The 19,168-nt window shown below is 50.5% G+C and overlaps 1 protein-coding gene across 3 annotated transcripts in view; it reads left to right on the forward strand.

Annotated features, from left to right (window-relative positions):
• DCTD (dCMP deaminase) overlaps positions 1–18,332 on the forward strand; it is a 32,360-nt gene extending 14,028 nt beyond the window's left edge. For all 3 annotated transcript variants that reach the window (XM_062213357.1, XM_062213358.1, XM_062213356.1), the window contains exons 4-6: positions 14,176–14,292; positions 15,561–15,657; positions 17,272–18,332. In XM_062213357.1, the coding sequence (XP_062069341.1) occupies positions 14,176–14,292; positions 15,561–15,657; positions 17,272–17,350 (293 nt within the window). In that variant the 3' untranslated portion in view covers positions 17,351–18,332. The remainder of the gene's footprint in view (positions 1–14,175; positions 14,293–15,560; positions 15,658–17,271) is intronic.
• The last annotated feature ends 836 nt before the right edge of the window (positions 18,333–19,168 follow it).

A 19,168-nucleotide genomic window follows, 5' to 3' on the forward strand; every position in this document is an offset into this window, starting at 1 on the left:
GGTCAGGATGGGCCAGCTGGTATCTGAGGATGGGAAGAGCATTCCAGGCAGAGGCTGTTGGCCAGGACGTCCCTTGGTACAGGTGTGGGGGAGGGGAGAGGACTCAACCCAGGCCTAGTGGGGGAAGGCGTAGTAATGCGGGGTGTGTGTGTGTGTGTGTGTGTATGTGTGTGAGGGCCTTGTGGATTAGGAGCCTGGATTTCATAGCTTGCTCTGGTTGCTCTGGACTGAACCTCCACATCCCTCAGCATTTGTGTGCTAAAACCCTAACCCCAAGCTGATGGTGTTAAGAGGATGGGCTTGGGGGCCTGTGCTGTGGGGAGTGGTACTGGTATCCCATATGGGCGTCAGTTCCAGTCCCAGCTGCTCCACTTCAATCCCTACTAATGTGCCTGGGAAAGTAGTGGAGATGGCCCAAGTATTTGGGTCCCTGCACCCACGTGGGAGACCTGACAGAAGCTCCTGGCTCCTGGCTTCAGCCTGGCCCAGCCCCAGCCATTGCAGCCATTTGGGGAGTGAACCAGCAGATGGAAGATATCTCTCTCTCTCTCCCTCTCTCTCTCTCTCTCTCCCTCTATCTATCTCTACCTTTCAAATAAATAAATAAAATTTTAAAAACAAAGAGAAAGAGGGAGGGCTTGGAGGAGGACCCTGGGGCTTGGAGGGCAGGGCCCTGGAGGGGGCTTGTTTAAGGGGAAGGCACTGCCCATGACCCAAGAAAGGGGTCCTCACCAGACACAGATTCTGATGGCTTCTTGAACCTCACTGCCTCTGAAACTGTTGGAATGAAATTTGCTTAGAAGTTGCCCGTTTATGGTGTTTTCTTAGAGCATCCCAAGTGGGCTAGGACAGGCTGTGTTTGTGGCTCCTGTCCAGAGCAAGAGTGGAGATGCAGTGAGCTGTGAAGTGATTGCAAGAGGCTGGGCACAAGGACTGGGGAGGAACAGCTGCAGGATGCGTGGTGTGGGCGAAGAGGGAGATGGATTCCACCGAACAGCTCTGGCTGCCACACCTGGGTAGGCATACGGAGGTGAGGGACTGCAGGAGGATCAGAGTCTGGGGAAGTTCAAGGAAGATTTGGACTGTGAGAGCTCCCAGGTATCAGGTAGTTGCGGGGGGAGGGGCAGGGGTGTATGAGTTCAGGGAGGGATCAAGGCTGGAGATGCCAATGCTGGTATGTTGGGCATTTAGATGCATCAGTGCCATGGGTATGGGTGAGCCAACCAAGAGAGCACATCAGACACAGGAGAAGGCCCTGGCCTGACTCCTCAGAACCCCAGCATTTGGAGGGTGGGTGGCGGAGGAAGGGCCTGCAAAGTAGGAGCCTGAGGGGCTGGCATTTGGGCTCGTGGTTAAGATGCCCACATCCCATATCAGAGTCTCTGACTGCCAGTGCAGACTGAACCTGATAGGCAGCAGTGGTGGCTCAAGTTATTGGATCTTTGCCACCCATGTGGAAGACCTGGATTGAGTTCCTGGCTCTTCACTATAGCGCTGGACCAGCCCCTACAGTTGCCAAGTACTTGAGTAGTGAACCAGTAGATGAGAGTTCTCTCTCTCCTGCTCTCTCGCCGTCTCTCAAATAAATAAAAATACATCATTTTAAAAAAACAAACAGAACATGACATTGTGGAGCCCATGGAGCAGTCAGCTGTGTCCAAGGCCAGTGAAAAGGCTGAGAAGGTTAAAAAACACCTGTGACGTTATCAACCTAGAGGTCGCTGTGGACAGGGTCAAGAGCCATTTCAGCAGTGATGAGATTGGAAGCCAAATTGGAAACGGTTGAGGGAAGAAAAGAAAATGAAGAAATGGGAGTGTTGTTTAGAACCAGTTTTGAGGTATGTGGCTGTACAGAGAGCAGAATGATAGAGAAGAAGGCCAGGAGAGGAGATGGGGCCAAGAGAAAGGTTTATATTTGTAAGATAGAAGAATCATCTTTTTAAGTTTTATTTATTTATTTGAAAGAGAGAGAGGGAGAGACAGAGATCTTCCATCTGCTGGTTCACTCCCCAAACAAACACCCAGGGCTGGGCCAGGCCAAAGGCAGAGGCCAGGAACTCCATCGAGATCTCCCATGCGGGTGGCAGAAGCCCAAGCACTTGGGCCACCTTCCGCCAACTCCCAAGCACATCAGCAAGAAGCTGGATCAGAATTGGAGGCAGGACTTGATCCCTGGCATTCCGCTATGGGATGCAGGTGTAGGACGGGAGAATCATTTTGTTTTTTTGCTTTATCTTGCAAATGTTTGTTACATGATGCAATGCTCAGAGAGAGAGAGAGAGAGAGAGAGAGAGAGAGCATAGAGTCAAGAAAGGGAGAAGAAAGGCAAAATGTTTAGGGATGGGAGAGGGAATGGGTGGGGTCACACTGGTTAGTAACCGGAGGGTGTGCGGAGGACCACAGGGGCTGGAGATGGGATCGGATTTGTGCAGCGTTTTCTCTGAAGGATGCAGCAGGGTTGCAGCTGCAGGAGCGGGCAGTGACCAGGGCGAGAGGAAGAGGCGGTTGTTGTGCTAGAGAAATGTCCTCTGAATGCAGGGCATTGCCAAGAGCATGCATTTATCTGAGGATCCTGGTTCGTCTCCATCTTCTCCATACCCAAACGGATCAGGGAGTTGCCTGAGGCAGGCCCAGTGGAGCTGGGATTAATTAGAACGCACATACCCTGACTCCTATTCCAGTGCTCAGTGCCCTGGTCCCAGGCCACCCTTTGAAAGCGGTTAATGCTGGAAGGAGGTTCCCAAGCTTTGCGTATGTGTTTGCATTACATGTGTCTGGGCCTGGTGCGTGTTCCGTCTCCCTGGGTACCTTTTGAGTGCCTGTACACATCACGCATGTATTTGCTATGCGCGGGGAGGACGTGGGCATGGCTGACCATGGATGAAAGGCAGTTGTCGCCACATCCTTCCGGGGGGCTTTATGATCAATAATGGAAGCACCGCAGTCAGAAATCTCTTTAGCCCCAAGCGCTACCATTGGGGCTAAATGGCTCCCCTGGGTGCTATGAGATGCTGCCAGCAGCTTTAGCAAAGGGCAGCGAGGAAGGGGGTAGGATGGGGAACAGTGAGGGAGAGAGAAAAGCAGCCACAGATTCCCGTGGCCAGGCTGAACCTGCAGCCCAGGCCTCCCTGGTAGCAGGCGGCAGCAGGGGAGAGGGTTGGAATCACTGACACCAGTCAGGCTGATCTGAGCCCTACCCCGGATGCACTCCAGCCTCGATGTTCTCAGAGTGAGGGATTCTTCTCCCCATTTCACAGGTGGGGAGGCTGAGACTTGAGCAGGTGCGTAAGGAGACAAGCATTGCAGTAGTGGATAAAGCTGCTGTTTGCATCTCATATTGGAATGCAGTGAAAGGTGGCCCAAGTGCTGGGGCCCCTGCCTCCCAAATGGAGGACCAGGATGGGGTTCCTGGCTCCTGGCTTTGGCCTGCTCAAGCCCTGGCTGTTGCAGACATTTGAGGATTTCATTAGCTGATGTAAGATCTCTCCCTCTTTGTCTTTCGCCCTCCTTCTTCCCCACCCCTTTCCCTTTCAAATAAAATTTTTTTTTTTTTTTTTAAGATTTTGAGGTTATTGAACTGATGGATGTGGGAAGCCAAGTGTGAGGAGGCAGCTGTGTGGACAGGGACAGAGGAAGCCAAGGGGACAGGCAGAGCCAGGGATGGCTGCAAGAACCAGGCTGCGTTGTTGGGGGAGTGGAGACAGGAGGTTTGGGCTGCAGCAGGTGGCAGGGTCTGCTCGCTCAGCTGACAGGGCACCCTCCAAGTGGAGGCTGCACCCAGACTTGGCTGCCTTTTGAGTGTGTGGCTCGTCCGCATCTCCCCAGCACTGGCCACAATTCCCTTTGTCGCTGTTTTCTGCTAGGTAGACCTCCTCTCTGGGGACAGGTGCTGACCGCTCCCAGGCACAGGGCTGGATTTCTTCGCATTAATGATATTTCCTTCCTTCCTCTTCCTTCCTTCCTTCCTTCCTTCCTTCCTTCCTTCCTTCCTTCCTTCCTTCCTTCCTTCCTTCTCCTTCCTTTCCCTTTTCTTTTTCCATTCGCTCCCCTCCCCTCCCCCTTCCCCCCTTCCCCTCCTCCCCCTCCCCTCCCCTCCCCTCCCCTCCCCTCCCCTCCCCTCCCCTCCCCTCCCCTCCCCTCCCCTCCCCTTCCCTTCCCTTCCAAGATTTATTTATTTGAAAAGCAAAGTGACAGAGGGGAGAGACACAGAGAGATCTTCCATCTCCTGGTGGCTGCAATGGCAGAGGCTGGGCCAGGCCGAAGCCAGTATCCAGGAACTCCATCCGGGTCTCCCGTGTGGGTGCAGGGGTCCAAGCACTTGGGCCATCTTCTGCTGCTTTCCCAGGTGCATAAGCAGGGAGCTGGATAGGAAGTGGAGCAGCCAGGACTTGAACCTGTGCTCTGATATGGGATGTCAGTGACGTAGGGAGTGGCTCAAGCTGCTCCGGTATTTTCTGTCTCTGTTTTTACACAGGAACTGATGTTGTGATGTCTCCAGTAGTGTTGTGGGCACCTCAGTGGCAGAGGTAGTGGCAGCCATTCACTTGATTTCAGAATCGAGAAGCCTCTCATGCAGGGGGCTGGGCTGGGGGGGGGCAAGGGTGTCTCTGTTCTCAGCACAGGCAGAGTTAATTGGTGGGAGCGTGGTTAGGTGTGCCCAGGTTGCCTGTTGCCACTATCGCTGGCCCCTGACGTCCCCAGCCCCTCGTCACAGCGAGGGCCAGCTGTCCTTCCTCAGAAGATGCGTCCACTTCCAAGGAGCGGTAGGCACGACTTCATCTCATGGTTCTGTGTTGTTCAGAGAGCATCTTCCTGCCATGTACCCCTGTGTGATGGGACAGGGAGGGCGTCGTTTCTACTGCAGCTGAGAGAGGCTGGGACTGAACAAGATGTGAGCTCTGGGTGGGCTGCTGCCAGGGTTCAGCCCCTTTGTTCTGGAGAGGCATTTGTAATTCAAATTCATCTTCCACACATTCAGTCTCCCCCTGTAAACTGTGCATCCAACCCTGCTTGTCCTGAGTTTTCCCAGTGCTTCTTCAGGAGCCCTTCCCTGGTGCCTGTGGCTTCTGCTTGGGCGTCTGCAGCCCAGCCAGGTGTTCAGCCGCGTCTCCCCCTGTAGCCCAGAGCAGCGTTGCTCCTCCGGCGGTGGTGGGGGGTGGGGGGGTGAGGCTGAGTCTGAGAAGCCGTGGAGTGAGGTAGGGTGAGGAGCTGGGAGCAGAGGCTGGGAAGAATGGGCCTTAGAGAGGCGATGTCACTGTTGAAGCCTGAGTTGGTTCTCCCTTCCCACAGGCTCACCTTGATTTCAGGTCACTGGAAAACCCTGATCCGTGAATCACTGTGCTATAACAGATACAGGAGCTTCCCATAGAGGAGGTAAAATAGTGGCAGTATTTGGGACCATTGCTTTGACTTGGGAGGTAGCTGGAAGTGTGAACACTTCGTAACCGGGGATGGGGGTTGGGTGGCACCTTGGGAAGATGCAGGGGGAGCCTCACATTGAGGCTGTTCTGTTGCTGAATTATTGACTTGAAGGGTAGATACTTTGGAGGTTGGCAGTGACATATGAGGCCTTGACAGGGCATCTTTCAATAATTAAGAAATAAGTAGTTGAAATTCCATTTTAGTTCTGGAAGCATTGAAGCAGACCCTTAAATGGATCTGTTAGGGAAGTGAGTGCCTCCCTCCCCTCCCCCACCCCGCCGTCGCCCTTGCTGGAAGTTTCCATCAGGATTGTACTGGGCAGTGAGGATGGGGCGCGGGTGCCCGGGCTCCAGGAGGTGTGCTTGGGTTTCATGATTCTGATACCTGTACCACCCCCAAAACGACACTAAAACCCTAATCTCAAGAAGACAAGAAGCTTTGTCATCAGAGAAGGGGAATATCTTGTAAGTTAACATCGAGTTATTTTCTTTAAAAGGTGCAGGCCAACCTTGAACTTGGGTGTCCTGTTTCATGTCAGTTACTAACTGCAGGGTGAGAACCCAGTGCAGAGAATACAGGTGACACTTCCCACGGTTTCACTCCATAAGGTGGTGAGCAGACGCCTCTTGGCTCTCGAGCCCTGACCCTTGCCTTGTTGGTGAACCCAGCTGTCCATGGCCCCATCGATTCAGGTGCCGTGGCGGCAGGAGGCAGTGCGGGCCAGTGCTGAGTGGCAGCAGGGGCTGTGCACCTGCCTTCTGACCCTGACCCTAACAGGCGCTGCCCACTGCCCCTCAGACCTGAGGAAGGCGGCCTCAAGCAAAATCCTGTATCGCTGGAAATGAGGGTTTTTCAGCAACTCAGAGGGGTGTTCTTTTTGTTTTGTCTAAGAGACTTGGTTTTCCTGTCTACAAATTTGATCAGGCCCCAGGATTTGCCACCATGTCTCAGGAGCAGGTGACGATCAGTTGAGGGTAGACGGACACTAACTGCTAAATTATTTGTGTGGAAATTAGAATTTGCTTAGTATTTTCAGTTTTTTTTTCTTTTCTTTTCTTTTTTTTTTTTTTTTAGCTTATTTGGGTAACCTTAATATTACTATCTAAAAATAGATAGTGTATTAGCCTTACATCAAATGAGATGAAAGTCAAATCTATAAAATGTTGAGTCTCTTAAATCTAACTGAGGACGGAATATATCCTGTTAATTTGTCAAACTTCTGGAGAACCGCCTACATGAGACAGTAGGGATTAATCAAGCTCTAGTACGAGAGAATTTGAAAAATACAGTTTTCTAATTATACAGTCTCTTCTCAGTGGTCCAAGGTTAATGCAGTTCTGAATTCTGACAGTTAGTAATAGAAAAGAAAAAAAAAGAAACCAAAGCGTACGAATTGTCTTATAATTACCTGAAACAGGTTCTCTGGCAGTCAAGGCCTTGATAAGCATTAATCTGATGTTTTCGGCATTGGATTCTTTTTCTTTTGAAAAATTGGAGGGTTTTGTGTTGCTCGTGGTGCTTATCAAATGTACACAAAGTATTTGGAGGTTTCTTTTGCTTATTGCCTAGCCATAGATGTGTAACTCTAGGTAAATCGTTGGAAACTTTGTCTTTTTTTTTTTTTTTTGGACAATTTAAACTACCTTATGAAACTTTCTGGATATAGAGTAAGGGTTAAGTGTGCTACTATGAATATAAAAACTGTTCAGATGTAATGTGCCCTTGGCATAGGGGAGCGGTAGCCAGCTGAGGAGCGCCTACACCTGCACCGCAGCTCCTCCTGCACAGTGGACACACATCCTCCACCCCCGTGCACCGCCCAGGCCCCACCTGCTTCCATGCAGACCACAGCGGCTGGCAGTGTCCCTGCCATGACCTTTAGTTCATTATAATGTCACCATCATAAAATTGCCATGGCTGACACTCCCAGCCCCATCCTGCACCTGACACTGGGATACTCCCAAGAATTCCTGAGAAGGGCAAGAAAAATGGTGGTACTCCAGTCCTGCCCCAAACTCCGCCTCCTTTGAATATTCAGTTAAGCCCTGCTGCAGACACCACCGTGCCCCAGACTCTATAAAATGTCGGCTCCGAACCCTGGTGATTGCAGCTCTTTCTCACTTGGCTTTGCACGGTCATTCCCTGACCTTGCACTTTAAGTAAATCTTGCCCTTCTGCCCACTTTGAAGTCCTTCTTGTGATGGGGACAGGAGGCTGGGCCAAGCCTGGCCAGGGCCACCCACAGTACCCTCTCTGTGATTGGTTTTTGCACTCAGGTTTGATTGTAGCTCTGCTACAGTTCTTAGGTACCACACAGAATAAAAATGTTAGCACTAGAGAAAGATGAATTTATTCTATAGCTTATTGCCGTTAAGTATCTGTAGCCTGTTCCTCACAGTGAGAAAAGAAGCCCCAGACTGCCCAAAGAAAAGATGGGCTAGAAACATAGATTTCAGCATTTTACAAATAGATCTGACATGAGAAGCTGTGAGTAGATGGGTTCTTTTTTTTTTTTTTTTTTTTTTTTAGGATTTATTTTATTTATTTGAAAGACAGTTACAGAGAGATGGAGACAGAGAGAGAGAGGTCTTCCATCCACTGGTTCACTCCCCAGATGGCTGCAATGGCCAGAGCTGCACCGATCTGGAGCCAGGAGCCAGGAGCTTCTTCCAGGTCTCCCATACCAGTATAGCGGCCCAAGGACTTGGCCCATCTTCCACTGCTTCCCCAGGCCATAGCTGAGGGCTGGATCGGAAGAGGAGCAGCCAGGACTCGAACCAGTGCCCATAGGGGATGCCGGCGCTTCAGGCCAGGGCTTAACCCACTGCACCAGAGCGCCAGCCCCAGAGTAGATGGGTTCTTAAAGTCAGTGACTAGGAGAAAGTGTGTAGACTGGGACTGTGCCTTGGAACGTGCCCAGGAAGGTGAGCGGGAGCAAAGGGCCCCAGAAAAGCAGGAGGAGGCAGTGTGGTCATGCAGGATCCTAGCGTGGAGAGCAGCCCACTGACCACGGGCCAGCAGGCACAGGAGTCCAGCGATGACAACCAGAAAGAGGCTTGGGGTTTGGGTAATGATACAGCCACCCAGAGGTGTGAGGGAGCTCGCTCCTGCCCCTTCCCACAACCGATTGTGCAGGCTGAGAACTTCAGATTGGTCATGTGAGAGTATTTACACTGTCGAAATTGGCAGGCACTGCAGCTCAGAGCTTTTTAACAAAAGCACGGACTGTAAAGGTTTGTCAGCTTGCGACAGGCCAGGTGCCCTGGGGTAGTGACTCGCAAACCTTTTACGTGATGACCTAGCCAACAGCTTGCCCCTGGGATGTAGTTTTTCACAGCAGTACTTAACCTTCCGCGTGGGTGCATCCTGATCTCTGCCCTTCTTAGTTTAACTCAAAAAGAAACAAACAAAAACCTAGTTATAACTTGACCAAGCGCATGACTTGTAGTTGGAAAAACCTGCTTTGAGAGAAAACCAGAGGTTACATCTACATTACGAAGTCAGGAGACACTTAATGAAAGAGAAGGATGGTAGTTGCACACAGGATGATTTCATCTTGAAGAAGAAAAGAGATCTTGGGGCCAGTGCTGTGGCATAGTGGGTAAAGCTATTGCATGCAGTGCCGGCATCCCATATGAGTGCTGGTTCGAGTCCACGCTGTTCCACTTCTGATTTAGCTCCCTGCTACTGGCCTGGGAAAAGCAGAGGAGGGTGGCCCAGGTGCTTGGGCTCTTGCACCCACTTGGGAGACCTGGAAGAAGCTCCTGGCTCCTGGCTTTGGCCTGGCCCAGCATGGACCATTGAGGCCATCTGGGGAGTGAATCAGCAGATGAGAGACCTATCTCTGTCTCTCCCTCTCTCTCAAACAAATAAATCTTTTAATAACAAAAAAAGAGACCTCAAATGCTGAGGAGTGAAACTAAGGGTGCACATTTGAAGAAGAAAAACGCAGCAGGGAGCAGCCAGCGCTGGCGGACGGTGGCAGTGGGAGCCGGGGAACGGACAGTGGCAGTGGGAGCCGGGAACGAGGCTCCTGTATTCTTACTGAGAGCTTGTTTTGGACAAGGTCAGCTGTTCTGGAGAATTGAGGGACGAAACTGGAAACATGAGGAAGAAGCTGGAAATTGGCTGCCATTGATATCTTAAAGATTGTTTTATTTTGGTTAGGTGGGAGTGCAGACTGAAAGCCCCTGTGTACCTTGTTGAGGGCCCTAGGACTTCCAGGTGGCCAAGTGGGCTTCCGAACCTTAGTGTTGCAGAGCTCTCTCTCTGCTCCCCTGCCACATGGAAGTCCAGAGGAGAATGTGCCTGGCCTGGCCTCAGGCTGGACCGGTCAGGGCTTGGTGCCCTGGGTGGTCTGTCACAGCACTGTCTGTCCCCTGGTATTGGATCAGCGTGGACGGCTGGTCCCAGTGCAGGAGTCTCCAGGCTCCACTCTGAGCCACGTTCAGCAAATTGGATGGACGGTTGTCCCGTTGGTCCGCCCCAGTTTCCCATTTGTGGACAGTCTGTCTCCTCAGATGGAGCAGGCCTGGCGGCGCATGCGGGAGGTTTCCGAGGGCAGCTGGGAGCTGGGGCTGTGCTGACTATGAGGGTCCTGGATCTGAGAGGCCAGTGTCAGGCCAGCAGGTGAAGGCAGGTTCCAGGCCCGGATGGAGGGGGCCTGGGGCGTTACAAAAGTCGGAGTGAGGTGTCGGCTGCATTGGGTGTTCTGCCCTCCAGCCTTTGGGTGCTGACCAGGGAAGCTGGTGTCCATCAGACAGGGTTTGTGCTTTAGGGGGCGCTGGTGGAGGGGAGTGGGTGTGGAAGGGGTGCAGGAATAAGTCAGCGAGGGCTTGATCCTTACTCTCCAGACAGCACGCTGGAGTTCTGTGTTTGTCATTGCTGAGTTTGGCGCGTGTGTGGTTGTGGTTTGTGCACTGTCTTGGGCATGCCTGCACCACACTGCTGTTCAGATCACCGAACACACCTCATCTTTCTTTTAACAAGGAGCTTGCTACTTTCCCCTTGTGATTTACTTATTTATTTATTTAAGTTAAGAGAAAGCAAGTCTGCTTATAATCCTGGGTGTTATTTCTGTATAAACCACCGTCTATACAGGGATGTCAGGTGCTGCCCAAGAGAGTCTTTTTCATGTGGTAATTCTCACTAATGAGTCCAGGCCTACAGTGTGAAATTTTGCCCCAGATGCCTCGGATGAACTAGAGGAAGATATCCGCAGCCAGTGTGACAGTGCCCTGAGATTCAAAGGAGAACACCGTGATGGTGTTTCATAACAGATCAGAGAGGCTGTACATCAGAATACTGATACCAGCAGAATCAGAACAAATCACTGTTAGCTGGGAAAGCGTATTTTTGATATTTGAATTTAAGAGGACTCTCTCTGTCCCAACGTCACCGTCAGTAATTGGAATCTGCACTTCCTCCTTTATTCACTCAGTAAATATTTAACACCCATTATGTTCACAGCACTGCATTAGACTCTGGGGGAGTTACAAAGAACCTGGAAGGCTTGGCTCTGCCCCACGGGGGAAGTAAAAGAACAGTTACATCTAATTGTCATTAACACCGGGCGGCGTTCACCCCAGCTGCCAAATACCTTGGTCGCCGGGGACAGAGGCGAGGTAGGCTCCCCAGGGCCAGGGCCCGTTGGCCCCTTCAGCCCTTCCTGATCTCGGAGCCTTTGCGTCTTGTCTCTTCACATCTTCCCAGCGAGTCTGAGAGGCTGTGGCTCAGGACCCACTGTGGCCAGCAAGGATTATTCTCGGAGGGGCTGTGATCTGTGCAGCCTGTTTGTTTCTTAGCTTTTCCTGAGATGCCATTTCCCACGACCAAGATCCCCTAATGCGTGGCGTTCGCAGTCAAGAATGAGGACGTACACACTATTGTTTACTGAAGGAGCTCCTCTGCCTGCAGCCCTGCAGAGCTGCCGCGGGGCACACACACGTGCAGGAGGATCGCTGCAGGGCCACCGCAAAACAGGACGGTGGCCGAGGGTGCTGGGCCAGGTCATCGTCTGTCTGACCGAGTAGCATCTCAAGAAATGTGCATTGACTGAGTGAGGCCGTGGTGACCAAAATGTACAAGAGCTGACTTTAGGCTGCTGTTGATTGAAGGCCTCAAAACGCCTGGGGGAAGGTGTTCAGTTTGCAAGGTTGGTGATTGGAGAGGGAAGGGGAGATCTTTGAAGGGCCTCATGCATTAATTCAGCCAGTAAACGTCTTTACCCTTGTGTGCATAGCAGTGTTGGGGAACCTGGGGGAGCCCAGGGGGCGGTGCTGCCCCAGCTTGGCTGCCCAAGCCCAGAACACACCCCAGACGGTTGCACTTGCCAGATTCAGGACACAGATACTCAGTATTTTGGAAGCTCCTTGGGGCCTTCTAAGATACAGACAACTTTGCAGGTCAGCAACCATAAGTAGTTTATCATCCAGTTTTTATATAATAACACTCAGAAAATCCAGTGAGGATAGCAGGTGGCCTTACAGAAACCTCCGTAGCAGGGTGAGGGATTCAGGACCAAGTGTGTGCTGTGAGTCCCATGAGGAGCAGTGCCCATCATGGGTCAGGCAGGAGGGGTGTCTGGCCACAGGAAGCCCAGGACGTGGATGAGACAGGCAGTGTCCTCTTTGACCTTGAAGCCTGGTGAATTAGGATGACCCTGGATCAGCATTTGGGGGTTGTTGGGGAAGTGGGACAGTGTATGAGGACCTTGCCTTTTATTGCCATCAGGAACATGAATGTTTCCTTTTAAAAGTCAGACTAGCGCTATGGCTGGCATTCTTGTGTATATGCAGGCTGAGAACCGAGGTACAGCGGCTCCCTCAGGGTAGAAATGTTCAGCTTGGCTTCTGGGTTCTCTAGCTCTTAAAACTGCTCCGTGCCCTCCAAACGGCCACAGTGAATATCCCTGTGTGTGCATCTCAACAAACAAATGAGCCATTTTATGGGGGGAAGTTTAGTGCCCCAGGGTCTTACGGAGCGCTGAGCCAGTGCTGTGCTTAGGGTGGGTAAGGGTGCTTGACCTTGGCCCCTCAGCCGCTCTGGGTGCTGGCAGACCAAGGGCAGCTGTGGTAAATGGGTTCCCTCCTGGTCACCAGCCAGTCAGACTACATGGCCCTCCTTTGAAATTCTCAGCACTTGCTGTTTCTAGTCAGTGTTTTGTTTTTAATTGAGTCTGTTCTGTGAGGGTACTTCAAAAAGTTCATGGAAAATGGAATTAAAAGATAACATTACAGATGGGCATTTGGCCTTGAGATTAAGACCCTTGCATCCTGAATCAGAGCACCTGAGGTTCATTCCTGGCTCTGGCTCCTGACTCCAGCTTCATGGTGATGATGGCTCCAGAAACTGGGTCCTTGCCACCCATGTGGGAGGCCTGGTCTGCCTTCCTGGCTCCTAGCTGTCTGCCTCAGCATTGCTGCCAGGCTGTTACAGGCATCGGAGAGTAAAGGATGGGCATGCTCTTTCTCACTGTATCACTCTCTGCCTCTCAAATAAATTTTTACACTCGATCTTAGCAAAAAATGTCTATTTTCAGGCAAGCATTGTGGGGAGCAGGTTAGGCTATCACTTGGGACACTTGCGTCCCATTTTAGAGTGCTTGAGATCAAGCCCCACCTCTGCTTCTGATCCAGCTTCCTGCTCATGCACCAGGGAGGCAGCAGGTAATGGCTTACGTACTCGAGTCCCTGCCACCCATGGAAAACCTGGAGGGAGTTTCTGGCTCCTGACTTTGGCCTTCCCAGCCCTTGCTGTAGATGGAAGATATCTCTCTCTCTCTCTCTCTCTCTCTCTCTCTCTCTCTCTCTCTCTCTCTGCTGTTCAAATAAGTAAATAAATAAATTTGTTTAAAAATATTTATTTTGGGGGCTAGAGCTGTGGCATAGCAGGTTAAGCTATGGCCTGCAGTGCCAGCATCCTATAATGGCACCAGTTTGAGTCTGAGCTGCTGTGCTTCTGATCCAGCTCCCTGCTAACGCTCTGGGAAGGCAGTGGAAGAAGGCCCAACTGTGTGGGCCCCTGCATCCTCATGGGAGACCCAAATGAAGCTCTTGGCTCCTGACTTCAACCTGACCCATCCCCAGCTGTTGTAGCCATTTGAGGAGTGAACCAGCAGGTAGAAGATCTCTCTCTCTCTGTTTCTCCCTCTCTCTCTGTAACTCTGCTTTTCAAATAAATAAATACAATAAATATTTTTAATTAATTTACTTATTTGAAAGTCAGAGTTACACAGAGAGAGGAGAGGCAGAGAGAGAGAGAGAGAGAGAGAGGTCTTCCATCCGATGGTTCACTCCCCAGTTGGCCGCAACAGCCGGAGCTGTGCTGATCCGAGGCCAGGAGCCAGGAGCTTCCTCCAGGTCTTCCACTTGGGTGCAGGGGCCCAAGCACTCTTGGACCATCTTCTACTGCTTTCCCAGACCATAGCAGAGAGCTGGAATGGAAGTGGAGCAGCCAGATCTTGAACTGGCGCCCATATGGGATGCCGGCACTTCAGGCCAGGACGTTAACCTACTGCACCATAGTGCCGGCCCCTCAATAAATATTTTTAAAAATAGTTATTTGGTGCAGGAAAATTTTGAAATCCATGCATAGTTTTTTCGTAATATGCATTTTCCACAAACTTTCTGAACATCCTACCTGCACCCCAGAATGTTGTTAGAGAGGGGTGGATGGAATACTTTACCACTTGATACATTCTCCGTGAGCGTGAGCTGCAGTCTGAGCTTTGCCCTGTCTCTTTCACACCTGCAGTGTGCCATGCGGAGCTGAATGCCATCATGAACAAAAACTCTGCTGATGTGAAAGGCTGCAGTATGTACGTCGCCTTGTTCCCGTGTAACGAGTGCGCTAAGCTCATCATCCAGGCAGGTAGGAACCAGGCCTTGCCATTTGTCACATTTGCATCGCTGCCTGCTCATCAGTAGCTCATTGCAGATGCATTTGATCTTAAATTGCTATTGTTTAGATCTAAATTAATTGCACTATCAACTTTGCAAGATATTCCCCGTGTTTTGTTTTTGAATGGTGCCAGGTATGCGAAGACTAATTGCATCCTCTGTGATTCTTAGCATGTTTTTAATTTAGTTTGCAACTTTTTAAACTGCAAGCTGCCAAAAAGCAACACAGGCATTGCATATAATTACTGTCAATTTACTATTCTCTGACATATTGTGCATAGATTAGAGGGGAGGGAGAGAAATGAACTTCTGTCAGAAACAAGGTCAGCTGGGAGTCTGTATATGAAATTTTAATTTGTATCTAATACATGGAAGATATTTGAGGATCTAAACATATTTTTGCATATAAATGTCACAAGACTCAAATGGTTACTTTGAGTTTTTCTTGTTACAGTTGCCATAAATCTACAGCATTGTATTCTGAACATCTTACCTTTTTCCAACTGTCACATCAAAGATTCAGCTGTCCTTTATCTCCATAAAACTCTTGGTGTGAGATTTAGAGACTTACCCTGTCGAGCCGGATGTGTGGTTTAAAGGGGCTGTTTATCACCCGCCCCACAGCACTCAGCAGGGGCGGGCTGCTGGCTTTGCGTCCTTCTGCTGTGCCGTCCTCGGCCGCCCTCCGGTGTGTGCCTGGGAAGAGCGGTGCATGCTCTCTGGGCCGGCTTCCTTGTCCCTTGCAAGGCCGGGCCCTCAGGTCAGTGCTGGTGAGTTCGGGAGGAGATAGGTCTGCCATCCACAGAGCTGGCTGAACTTCTGGAAAGCCATGCACATAGGCTCTTACCTCTGAACTGGCCTCCAGCCTGTGCTCCCCCCATTAGCCTTCTGAGTTTAGAGTAGTTGCCTTGTGAATAAAAACATTTGATTACCTGAAGGAAAGAAAATTTGTTAATCGGATCAAAGCTTGACTACTTGACATGTTTTCACTTTGTAATTGTTAAAAAAAAAAACGAAGCCATAAAGACTGGAGGGCAGATTAAATATAATCCACCCTCTGCTGTATTAGAAAGCAGCAGATACACACACTCCCCTATTTCAGTAACTGGACATTGTCTGCAGCACACTCGGAAAAGGTAATTAATCACAGCCATGACGAGGGCTCCATCTGCCTCTGTGTGTCTTTGACGGGATCTGGATGTGCGGATACTAATGAGGCTCCCATTGTTGCCTTGCAAGGTATAAAAGAAGTTATTTTCATGTCTGACAAATACCACGACAGTGATGAGACAACAGCGGCGAGGCTCATGTTTGATATGGCTGGGGTTGCATTCAGGTAAGCAGGGCAGCCCTGGGGGAATGGGCCATACGAAGGGGCTGATGGGGAAACCTTTTTGACCCTCTCTGCTGATGAATTTCTCCTTGTGAGGCCCGACTTCCACCCTTGGAAGTGTCTTCGGAAATGTGATTGCATAAGGATCTAGAGATTATTTTAGGGGTAGATTTTAAAGCGCTGTGACAGAAGCCATCTGAAGACAATCTGTTTAATGACTGCACTTTAATATCAGGAACTTTCTGGGGCTTACACTAATGATTCAAGTAGGGAGAAATTTTTTTTTTAAGATCTATTTTATTTATTTGAAAGAGTTACAGAGAGAGGCAGAGAGAAAGAGAGAGAGAGAGAGAGAGAGAGGTCTTCCATCCGCTGGTCCACTCCCCAGATGGCCACTATGGCCAGAGCTACACTGATCTGAAGCCAGGAGCCAGGAGCTTCTTCCAGGTCTCCCACACGGGTACAGGGGCCCAAGGACCTGAGCCATCCTCCACTGCTGTCTCAGGCCACAACAGAGAGCTGGATCTGAAGAGGAGCAGCCAGGTCTTGAACCGGCTCACATACGGGATGCTGGCGCTCAGGGCCAGGGCTTTAACCCACTGCGCCACAGCACCGGCTTCAAGCAGGAAGAAATTTAAAACCCTCACAAGTTTTGTAATAGTTAACAGCAAACCGTTGTAAATTTTACAAATATAAAAACTGTGCCATAGAAAATTCAGGATAAAGTAACCTGCCGGGTTGAAACACCAGGAATTCTTTCTCCAGCAACATTTTAAATTGAGATTCAAAGTCTTGGCTTTTTATGATTACCTTTGCTGAGCAGATATTGTGATGGTTTGTTTTGCTTGCAAGTAAATTCAGCCGCCTTTGATTCATGGCAGAGAATTCTTTTGAGACTGTGAAGCTTTTCAAAGCTCTACTGTGATCAGCACAGGAGGGATTGTAATACTGGGTAACAGGCCCAGCCCCACGGGCTCATCCTCAGGAACATAGGTCTCTCAAACTCAACTGAGCCTTGTGAGATTTTACAATCCAAATTATGTACACGTTCTCTTATTGACTGATTAGAAAAAAAGTGGCTAATCCCCAAGTACTGTATTTGCCATAGAAGTAGTAATGACTGAAAGTTAATGAGTAAAAATAATAATGGGTTTATTTTACGCTTGTATTTTTGGAGCATGATTTTAAGCTATTAAGCTTAACCTCTTAAGCTATATGAGTGTTTTTTTGCTGTGGCTAAGAAGCAAAAGGAAATGCACTTTTACTTTCAAGCAGTTCCAGGCTGACTAGAAATTTCCTAGAGAAGTAAGTGATGGGCAAAGTAGTGCTTGCATGTCCTGTTGTGTGACTAACTTGTTAGAAGGCCTTTGAGTCTGGGTCAGTCTTGAACTCAGGTAGCCGGAGCACAGATGGGCCAAGCGCCCCTTGCATCCGTGTCCAGCTCAGTGTTTCCGGCGCATGTTTCTCCGTGTGGTGCACGTAGAGCGAGTGTCAGCCGAGTCCCGGGATATTTCTTTTCTCCACACAGAGAATACAGGTTAAGCCAAAGTAAGCAAATTGCTCTGCCTGCTCACTGGATAATATCTTTATATTGCTTGTGTATTTGTTTATCTTTAGGAAATTCACACCCAAGTGCAGCAAGATTGTCATCGACTTTGATTCAATTAACAGCAGACCGAGTCAGACGCTTCAATGAGTTACATCTCTTTAAAACGCCAGAAGACGGGGGCTGTCCCCTTCTAAGGAGCTGCCGACGCCTTCCATCTTGAAGCCAGCGCGGCGAGAGCGGACAGAAAGCCTGCAGGACGTGAAGCCTCAAATCTCCCTTCGTCCCTCGCGGCGCACGGACTCTGCCTCTGCTATAGGACCCATGGAGGTGGCATGGAGGGAGCCTGGGGCCTGCCGGCCAGGGCAGGGGCCCTGCAGAGGGGCACGGCCATCTGTCCCCCGCCCCACTGCTGAGGGACAGACGGACAGATGAGTGACGCTGGCTGTGTGCATGCACCACACACCAGCAAGGACATCTGGCCCAAATGAAGCATGAGCGCCATGCCCCGGGGGGCCGCCACTGCTCACATCGGACCTCAGCCCCAGGCCGGGCGCCTCCCCGAGCCGGAAGTACCTACTCCGTGCCTGCTGCCCCGCCACAAGGAAGAGACCCCTCCATGGGGCCTCGGGAGCTGTGACATTGAGCTGTTCCCAGAGGAGACAGCTAGCTGAGAGAGGTGTGGCTGGGGCGGGGCCTGCGTGCAGGGGCGGGGCCTCCTGCAGGCACTCCTCATTTCCGCGAGGAACACTGGTTTCTGCGCCCCTGGAGGCTGCTGGTGATGGAGCTGCTGGTGGCTGGCACTCCTCCACGCTCCTTGGCTCCTGGCGCTGCGCCTTGTCTGCGTAAATATCAGCTTCCTAATCACCGGGGCTTGGGGACTGCAGGCCTGTGCACCTTGTCTTTAATCTCATTTAATTTTTTATTAAGCTCGCTCAGGACCTCTGCTGCAGAAATGGTTTCTTTATCCTAAAGATTATTACCTTTTTAAAGTGCTCTTATACTTTCATGAGTTTTTATTTTGTCTCTGAGGTTTCGTACTCCATATTCTAGGGCATTTTGTAATTTGGCTCCTTACCAATTTTATTAAAATCTTATTAAGATGTGCCGCACAGAAGTGTGTTCGTTTTATGTTGTAATTATATGCTTAACTCTCCATTTCTGTCATTTCTGTGTTGTCTGTGAAGCACACTACATATGTTTTCATGCTCAGAGAACAGTTTGAGATCGCAAGCTCTGTGCTTTGCCCAGGGCTCAAAGGTGGCGGCCTTTGTGGACCAGTTTCAACATGCTGGGGGAAGGCTCTGCGCACTGTCTGTCCGGGTCCCCTGCCCCGCCTCTCAGAGGGGCCGTTTGGTAGCTCCCAGGGCTCTTTCACGACCAGACTCTCAGTCCCGGTAGCGTCCTCTGCTGCTCTTACCTTATTTTCCAGGTCTCTTTCTTTAGAGTTTTTCATTTATTTAAGAGGTGAGAGAGAGACAGATAGAAGACAGTTTTCTATTTGCTGGTTCCTTCCCCAGATAACTGCAATGGCTGTTAGCTGGGCTAAAGCCAGAAGCCAGGAACTCAACCCAGAATCTCACATGGGTAGCAGTGACACAGTTGAAACATTACCTGCTGCCTCCCAGGATCTGCATTAGTGAGAAGCTGGTGTCAGGAGCCAGACCCAAGTATGGGAACCCAGAGCTGTTATGGTATGCAGACGGCGTACCCATTAGCTTAAACCCCCACCCCTGAATACCTGTCTTTGCTCTCCTCAGTTTCCCTTTCCTCCTCCAGATCTTTTGCCCCTTGTTTGCTCCAGAGTGCACGAATCAGAAAGCGTGTAGAGGAAAGAAGTCAGTGGGGGTTGGCGCAGGGACTAAATTGCTGCTTGGGTGCCCGCGTGCCCTGGTGGAGTGCGCAGGTCGAGTCCCAGCTCTTCCACTTCAGGTCCAGCTTCAGCTGATGCTCACGCTGGGAGGCAGC

The sequence above is a fragment of the Lepus europaeus genome, chromosome 16, assembly GCF_033115175.1.
Source record: "Lepus europaeus isolate LE1 chromosome 16, mLepTim1.pri, whole genome shotgun sequence".
In the NCBI taxonomy this organism is placed as follows: Eukaryota; Metazoa; Chordata; class Mammalia; order Lagomorpha; family Leporidae; genus Lepus; species Lepus europaeus.